Consider the following 9,434-nt stretch of genomic DNA (forward strand, 5'->3'; position numbering starts at 1 on the left):
TCTCTTTATCCTTACCACCTCGTTTTACAGATGCAGAGATAACTGCAGGTTTCCAGGGTCATGATACCTGGAAACAGTGGAGTGGAGAGTCTTCTGGTTCCAAACCGTTGTGTTCCTTTTACAGTATTTTATAGTTAATGTTAAACCTCTGGTTATTCTGGAAGAGGAAATAAATGATCAAAAATGGTCGTAGTACCTATTTGAGGGATTTCTCCTTATGCCCTCTTTATATGACTACAGCTGTACAGACTGCCATTTGAGAAGCAAACCCAGGAAAGCCAGACAAGTCACTCCTCATTTTGTGGGATCTTAATTCTGAAACAGTTCCTGGGGATAGCTGGAAGATTTGAATATCTCTGGGATGTCACTGTCCAGTTTCGAAATAATTTTATAAATGGGTTTCTTCCAGGAAGGATCTGCGTCTTTGCCTGCGGAGACAGCCCTGAAGAACTCCTGTAAAGTCAAGCTGGCGATTTCCAAGAAGCAGTCTGGGACCTGCATTCCCAAAGAGACCCACGAGAAAGAAAAAACGTGAGGCTGTGAAGCCTGGCGCCATCCAGACCTCACTGCCTGATGCTGCCGTTTCCTTGGGTTGCAGGCTGATCGGAGCACCCCCACTCTACTGGCCCCTGGCTTTTGCAGCCCCAGGAATCCCTTGCTCCCTCATCAAATATAGACCTAAAAATGATGATCCTGATGAGACAGCCCTGGGGAAAAAACGGATTAGGGACACTCCTTCTGTAGGCGTAGCTGATTCCGTTAATGGGTGACATTTTTAGCAAGTGGGAAATGCTGACTCTGGTTGAAATGAAATCTGTGGTTCAAAAGAGGTTTTTAGTATTCTTTTCCTTAGTGCCTCACGTGGAAAGAACCACCCCCAAGCTTATGACTGTCGTACCTCATTCCTCCTTTTTTGGGGATTGGATTCAAAGGACTTGGAATCATTCCTGCTTCCAAAGCCAACCTTTGGCTTGGGGGTGGAGAGGGCTCAAGACTATGTTCCAGGACCTCACCCAAACTGGCAACATTAATGATGGGACATCCCACAGGGCCTCCAGATCCAGCCTGGCTGGGGGCTTGCCCCCACTGCCTGCCAGACGACCACCCCCACATAGAAAGACGCAGTACTGCCCCCAACCCACATGCCTGGACCCCCACGAGCCTCTCAAAGGAGGCATGGTCCACTTTCCCCACAGGTAGGCTTAAGTTTCTAAACATATTTCGATGGGGCATCTGAACAGCGGATGCCAGCAGTTCTCTGCTTTCTTGGAGGTGTCCATACACTGCTCTTTGTGACCACACAGTCAAGTGAGAAATGCGAGAAGAGGACAGTGTGCTCAGTGACCAGACACACCGGGCACCTGCAGAACAAGATGCCAGCTGAACAGAGCTGTTGGCCACACACAAGGAAGATTGCAAGCTCTCACTGATGACACTTGGGCCACTTGCTCACCCTTCACTGATGCTTTACCTCTAAGGTGCCACCAGTGTGCCTTCACAGGGATCCCCAAAGGACTGAGCAGCTTAAGTATTGTGTATTACTTCCAGAAAGGATTTGAGATGATTTGCCATGGAAGGCCCACAGATAAAACTGTTCAAGGGAGAATAAAGAAAAGAACCAAATGATGAACAGAAACTGGCGTAAAGAAAACCTTGGCCAAGAACTAGTGCTGCAGCCAGAGCCCGGCATTTACCCTGGGCCTCCTGGTGCAAAGGCAAGAAGGCTTTCAGGGTATAAAACCCAGTCATTACAGAGTATTGTCTAAAATGGCATAACACCTGACCTCTGCCCATGTTTCTGAATAAAGACTGGCTGGAGATTCAGTTTGGCATCTACCTGTTGCCTACGAGAAGATGCGGAGGCTGTCACCTTTGTGGATGGTACAGAGATGGGTCCCAGGCTGCCCTGCTCTCAGTGACATAAGGACAGACATGGAAGGGGATCTTTTCTAAAACTCCAGTCACAAAGGGAAGGCACTCATCAGACCTCCTGGGACCCGAGTGCATGGTCTTACCTCAAAGTCGCTTCCCTTGTTATAGTGCATATTGAGAGCTCGAAAAAGTTCTGAGTCACGGAGAACCACCAGCATTTTGGGATTTGTGACACCATCTGAAATCGCTTGCCGGGCAAATTTCTCCATCTGTATGTAATAAAACTCACGGAAGTTGCTGAACCACTTGATCATCTGGGAGGTGATGCAGCGGTTGAACTGTGCAAACAACAGGATCCATGAAGTCAAACGTTTACCACGAGGTGCTCAGAGTCAGAACTGTCAGCTTCCAATTCAGCACGGGGGTTAGCAAGAGTGGCTTCAATTCACACTAAACAGGGCTTTCTTTAAAAAAGAAGGCACGGCTATTTTCTAAGCCTATACAGTTATACATGGAAAAATCTGAATTAGCTGTAATGCCCAGTAGAAAACGAATGTATTTTATAGCCTAGACTTATAAAGGTTTTTCACTCCTTAAGTGTGACTTTGGGAGGGCTCAAGGTCAAGATCAGTGTGGTCCCAGTGTCTGCAGCACCCAGGTAGATTACATCATAGCCCCAGTGCCCTCTGCCAGGTAAAGAGCCAAGGGAAGGGATAATGGTATAGATTGGAGGACTGTGTATTGGCAACTCAGAGTTGCAGAATGAATCACAAATGAGAACTTGATTCAGGAATGAAGCAAGCGATTGGGTATGAGGGAAATAGCTCAAAAAAAAAAAAAAAAAAAAAAGATGTTGAGATACAAAGGATACAAAGTATTAACAGCCCCTCACCCAACACCCAGGGTAAAGGTGGCCCTCTGAAACTATGGAAACACACAAGGCCTGGTTCCAACCATCAGAGCTTGATTTGTCTCATTGTCACATTGATTTGCATGCTCCTTCACTCAGTTTTGAAACACCAAAGTTCAAAGGTCAATTTAACAGCCGCAGTGTCCAACTCTTGATATATTCTTTCTTTTTTATAGTGGCCCCAGCAAAGAGAGCACACTGGGCTAAAGATGCTGTTTACTCTTGGTTCTGTAACCCCCCCCCCCCCCCCCAAGTGTTTCTGGGTCTTAACTATAGCTCAGAAGCTTAAATCCAGAGACCCAACCTTCCTATCCCCAAAGTTACCCCTGTTTATTCAGTTTCTCAGCCCAGGACAAAAATGCCACAACAAGAAGAGCTAAAGTGCACAGATGTTGACCTAGGATTTGACTCAACGTGGGAAACACCTGCGGCCACTTGGCAGTTTTGCAGAGACTGAAACTCAGTTGAAGGACTTTACCTGAACGTCAGGGAAGTAAGCCTTCAGGAGGTTGGAGCTGGGGTAGCGTGTGAAGAAAAACATTAGTTTGGCCTTCTTCAAGTGACCAGGATTGAGGCCTTCCTGGATTTAGCCCAGGGTCAAGGAAAACTAAGACTAGTTTATCAGATGATTCTGTCAAATTATCCAAATGGTAAATTGCCCTGTTCCTTATGGTTTCTATTTAATTTTTTTCTGGTTGAATGATGTATTTGCTTCATTTTTCTGTCTCTAGCAAGTATGATCAGATAAACTTCTTTCTTTCCAGATGCTGAATACCATCTATGTACAGTAAAGTTGCAGAGTTTAAAAAACATTTTGATGTGTTAAAGATCTGTTGCATATGTGATAGCAAATACAATTTGTTGTACTCAGTGAGTGTGTGCGCGCTTTCACAATAGGGTGGGAAGAGATGGCAGCTGTCCCCCAGATAAACTATTTCAAAACCCCGAGTAGAGACTGACTTCTCCTCTCTGTCTCAGTTTCCTCGTCCGTAAAATGAGAGGAGTCAGCTTTCTGGCCCTCATCATTGCGTTTGTGGTGGTGATGCCAACGAGCACCTAACCGGACTGAGTACCAGATCATGGTTTGCTTTGGCTCAAGAAGCTCGAATTGCTGGGCTGCACTTCTCTCCGTTTGCCTGGCAGAAGTTCCCCCTCACCCTCCCGACCTCAACTCAGATGCCCCCTCTGCTGTGAAACCCTTCCTTGCCGAATTAGGCCTTCCTTACCCTGGGCTACCAACGTTCTTTGTATAAGCTGTTTTTTGTAAGAATGATGTGATTGGGATTTTTATTGCATGTTTGTCTCCCCATTTAGACTGTGAGCTCCTTGAGAGCAAGGGCCCTTACCCTTTCATCTTTTTATTCCACGTGCCTAGCCCGGTGCTAGGAGCAGAGTAGGTGCTCAATAAATGTTTGGTGAATGAAGGAATAAGTGAGTGAATTGTCAACTTTAACCCACGATTAACTATGGCAGTTCTATTCCAACCCATGCCTCTCACTCTGGGAACAGATCCCTTCCCCTTTAATGAGAGCAGGGGGTTGTGGCCTGAAAACCTAGCACCAGGGTGGTAGGGAAATAAAGATTCTTATGCTAGAACACTTAGCATTCCCAGGAACAATCCTAGGGCTGTGTGGGAAACACACAGGGTAACCTTGGAGCTGAGGCTGAGAGCTGTAGCTTTAGAACAATGAAGGCTTCTCAGTAGGACAGGTCAGTTTACCCGAAGGAAACCAGACAACTGATCACAACTGTAGCTGGCCCAGGCACCCAGGCCGCTGTCCAGGAGGCCCCTGCCCCCTGCCTCATTAGCCCTACTGCTTATCCTTTCTAAGTGCTGTGGAAAGAATCCTGGATTGGGAGTTCAAACACCGAGCTTCAGATAATAGATTTTGCCACCTAGTCCCTGTGTGACCCTGGGCAAGCCGCTTACCTTCTCTGGGCCCCATTTCTAAACTGCGGAGTGTAGTGGTTGAAACTTGTGCTGGGCAGTCAGATGCTGGCTTTGAACCCTGGCTCTGCGTGTGTCTGTCTTTGACTCTGAGCAAGTTAGTCCGCTTCTCTGTCCCTCTCAGATACTGATCTAGAGTGGATATTGGAGGATGGTAAGGTAACTCGGGCTCACAACCCCTTATCTGGAACAGTGGGCCGAATGGATGCCAGGTTTCAGAGTTTATCGTATCAAGGCAATATGGTGCGTGTACGATGTGTTAGTTACTGCCCACAGCAGGGTCTGTGGCAGCTGTCTAATCAGATAGTTTACAAAGTTCCCACAACAAAATCAATGACTAATTGTGCTAACTGAGATAGTCTATAAGAGGCCTCCTATCAGCGCAGGTAGGGCTTCCCAGGTGCCGCTGGTGGTAGAGAGCCTGCCTGCCAATGCAGGAGACACAGGAGATGTGGGTTCCATCCCTGGGTCAGGAAGATCCCCTGGAGGAGGGCATGGCAACTCACTCCAGTATTCTTGCCTGGAGAGTCCCCATGGACAGAGGAGCCTGGCGGGCTACAGTCCATGGGGTTGCAAGGAGTCGGACACGACTGAAGCGACTTAGCCCACAGCACAGGTCAGGTTTTGCAACCAAGAGAATCTCCCATCAACCTTAGGAGAAAGAAATTATAGAGGTTTTCAGAGCGTTCTGAGTTCCAGAACTGTGTCTAGGTGGCAGTGCAGAGGGGCACTGTCAGTCCCAATGCCTGCTGCACAGGAGGCGTGCAGTCACTCCTCATTGTCTCGTCATCATACCTGCTCCACCTGTTCACAGGGGTGTCATGTGAGGGGAAAGTTCATTTATACTTAAGCATCTTGCTCTTCCGGGTTTTCAAGGCCCAGAAGAACAAATTGATAATTCTAGAATGAGGGAATAATTGGGGCCAGGATGCTGCCTGGGGGCCCCAAATCGTTCCAAAGGTAGTCAACTACATGACTGGGGCAGCCAGGCCCTGTGAGTGGCGCCTGAAAACCTCCTGAAGTTCTCAGAGCCCAAGCCTCATTTCACGAGGCAGGGCCAGGCATACAGGAGGTGCTTTTCTGAAACAGCAGAATACCCTTCCCAGGGGAAGGTCAGCGGAGAATCTGTGGGAACTGAGTTCCTGAGGTTCTTCCACAACCTGACTCTGACAGGGAGACTTAACCAGTGGCCTCTTATCAAAGACCCGGACAGATAGCTTCTCTTACAGAGGGCTTTCATCTGACAAGAAAATCTGTCTATGGTGATATCTCCGTGTCTACTGCCGGAAAGGTGTGCTGGTGGCTGTCGAGATGCTCTCAGCTCTGGGTTTGTTTGTGGCTGTTGCTCTCTGCCTGCCAGGAAAAGAACCCAGGGGTGTCCAAGCTTGGGCAGTGTTGCCAACACTTGTGACCAGCAGGTGGCGCTCATAGCACTTAGGACACAAGAGCCAGCCTGGTGTGGCCCTGAGCTGGTTCCACCCCATTCCCGCCGCCTTTGCCACAGCTTGCCAGGTAGAAGAGGCAGGACTATTCACCCTGCTTGTGTGACTCCACAGAACCCAGGAGATGCAATTTAAGGCTGTCCCTGGGAAGCAGCAGCGTGAGCTTGGCTCACTAAAAAAGCCACATCCAAAATATGTTCTCAGGAGCTTTAATCTCACAAGATGCTGGTTGAAAGAGGGTTCTTTGGTTTTACGCACGTGGGACTGTATACATTCTCCTCTTAGCGTTTTTCATCGGACTTCATGTTAAAAAGGCTCTGAGCAGTCCCACAGAAATAGAATTAACACAGTGTTTACCCAAGCAACTACTTCTCTTGCTTCAAAAACTTTTACATTCCTGAGGGAGTGTTACTCTGGAGAAATGCCTGTTTCTGAGTGGGATCTCTCTACGGCTTGCAAAGGTGATGCAGTAAGATTCAGACCCCCTGCAGACCAGCCTGGGCCCCACAGCTTGCCCGGTGGGGGCCCCCCACCCTGCTCCACACACACACAGCGCCCAGCTCTCTCCTCAGCTGCAGCTTAGAAGCTAGTCCTTAAACTGAAGTCTTCTTACCCCTTTCACCTGGCCTCAGGTCTCTTTCCTGAAGAAAATCTCCCCTTTCCCATCAGCCCCGCAAGTTTCTGGCCCCTCGTGTATTGCCCATGAGTTATCTAGTTGGTGCAGGTAGAAGGGGCAGGACTATTCACCTGCTTGTGTGACTCCACAGACACAAGGAGGTGCAATTTAATGAGATGTCTCAATTAAGCAGATGTCTCTTTTTGCCTGAAGAGACAAGAGGTTCCGGGAGCCACGCCTCAGTTAAGGCCATTCCTTTGGCCTGTTCGGCCGAGGGGTATGAGCAGCTGACGTCTCAGTGATGGGGTTCCTCCTTCCACAGCGTGTTTTTGTCATATTTGGGGAGCCCATTTGGGTTTAAAAATAAACAAACCCCTTCCAGACCCAAAGGACTAAGTCAGTAGTGATAGAATCTATGTTACAGAAGAAGGTAAAGGAGCTCTCCCAGACCCTTAGATCTCAGAACTGGTCACCACTTTCTCAGGAACCTACTAGCTATGAGCCACAGGGGAAGGAAGCCCCAGAATGAACATTGAGAAGACCCCCTCTCCTCTGGAAGAGCAGAGCAGTTCCCTGTGCCAAGCAGTTATTTGTCCCTAACCTCCCCTCAGCGTCCAGAGTTCCTGTCTCCCTGGGCTGGGACAAACGAGAACCCCGATTGCCCAAAAAGGATATGTGGGCTGCAGAGAAAGGAAGCGTGTCCATGACGGCCTGCCGGCCACCCGGCTCCATTTTCATCGGGGGAACGAGGGGCAGTCTTTCCAAACAGGTGGACGTGAAGGGCCAGGGGCACTGCTGCTGGCTCAAGGCCAGAGGTCGCAGTTTGGCAGCTCCCCAAGGTCGCAGGGCCACCTCGGAGGAGGGCTGGCTCGGGGCAGACGGGTCCTGAGGAAGACCACCCCTCCAGCAGCCACCAGGCCCATGGCCCAGTAGCTGGCCGAGAATCTGCTCCTCCTGGATGTGGGCAGGTGCAACCACCAAGGGACAGTCTGCTGGGGAAGCCTGATAGGGTTTGGGGATCATTCTCAGAGAGACGGGGTACCTGGGAGAATCTAGAGGTTTGGCCAGCGATAAGCTTCCCAGCGGAGCCCCCGCTGGTGGCTGGGCCCGCCTGGGCAAGGCCGCCAGAGGAAGCGGATCTTTACGGGCACTGCCCTCGGGAGGCAAGGGCTCGCTTCTCCCATCTGGCACCGGCTCCTGGAATCTCCCGCCCAGCTGAGTCAGGTGCCCCGATGGATCCACCAGTACCTTTTGTAACACCGAGTCCACAGCCTGGGATATGGCCCCCGTCAGTTCTTTCTTCAGACTCTCCAGCAAGGCCCGTGCCTCAGAGGGAAGAAACCTGGGCCCCTCAGACAGGTACTGGACCTCAGACGCTCGGTGTTTCTCCACCCTGGAGAGGTCCCCGATGGACCCCTGGCAGTGGTCGCTGTCCACCCCCCAGGGCCCAGACCCAGAGCCATTCCTCTGGCCTGCTGTTGGAGGGCCCTGAGCTGCGGCCCTGGGCTCCACGGCCTGCAGGATACGCTCCTGCAGGTGTCTCATCTGCTGCCTCAGCAGGTGGAGCTGTCCTCTCACCCGAGGGCCCCCCTTCCTGCCGCCACCCCCGGTTCCCTGCGGGGCCTGCCTCCAGGGGGTCTTGCTGCATGGGAAGGCTCTGCTTTCTCTTCCGCCCCCGGGCCTTCTCTGGGCGGCTTGGGCTGTCCCCAGCGGGGGCCCTGCCTGGCCCCAGAGAGGTTGGGGAGAGGAACATGCCTCGGACGATGGTCTCTACTCTGGCCCTCTTTGCCTGGATGTGTTCATCCCCAAAGCAGTCAGGGTCAGAGAGGCTGGAGCTGGGGACCTGACTCCAGGCAAAGGGGGAGCATCTGCTCTGCTCTCTGGGGGACAGGCTTCTTCCACCTTCCATACAAGGTTCTGTCAGATACTGGGCTGGACCCAAAAGCAAGCTGGAGTTTGGATCCATCTCTTGGCTCCACAGATGCCGTAGTCAGGGTTCCGCCAGAGAGTTCCTCCTCCGGAGGCTCTCAGCTGGAGGTGCACCTCCAGGGAGCTGGGGATCTCTCCTCTCCACTTAGAGGAAGGATTCAGACTCTGGGATTCCAGGCGCTCACCCACCTCCTGTGCACTCTGAAAACAGAGATGGGAGAAAACAGGACCTGTGACTTTGAGCGGTTCCTCTCAAACTTGACCATGCAGATGAATCAGCTTGAATCCTGTTAAAATGTAGATTCTAAGTCAGCAGGTCTGGCGTGGGGCAGCGATTGATTCTATATCCCCAGCCAGCTCCCAGGTGATGCCGCTGGTCCCAACCACAGTTTGAAGACATTCCCAAGAGCAGGCCTCCCAATAGAAAGTTCTTGTCCTGCCAGGACATAAAAATAAAATAATCCATAATAATGATTGTGGCAGCCAGTTGCATAACTAGCATTGTGCCAATAACTTTACACCCATTATCAGATTTAATTCTCCTAACAGCTCCGTGGGAATGCTGGCAGTCCTATTTTACAGATAAAGGAAACAGGCTCAGAGGAATTAAGAAGTTACCTCCCTGAGGTCATATAGTTAGTGTCAGGCTGGAGTCAGAATAAGATTTATCTTGATTTAGAATGACTTTCTGCAATAGAATCACCCTGGGGACTTGTT

The 9,434-nt window shown here is 50.5% G+C and overlaps 1 protein-coding gene across 1 annotated transcript; it reads right to left on the reverse strand.

The window, feature by feature from the left end:
- Positions 1-309: 309 nt before the first annotated feature.
- On the reverse strand, positions 310-8,754 carry PROX2 (prospero homeobox 2). The gene is given in 5 exon segments (XM_052647284.1): positions 310-495; positions 2,016-2,210; positions 3,261-3,368; positions 7,464-8,393; positions 8,395-8,754. Coding segments are annotated over 5 exon segments (1,779 nt in total).
- Positions 8,755-9,434: the final 680 nt, after the last annotated feature.

This window comes from Budorcas taxicolor, chromosome 10, assembly GCF_023091745.1.
Source record: "Budorcas taxicolor isolate Tak-1 chromosome 10, Takin1.1, whole genome shotgun sequence".
NCBI classification, from domain to species: Eukaryota; Metazoa; Chordata; class Mammalia; order Artiodactyla; family Bovidae; genus Budorcas; species Budorcas taxicolor.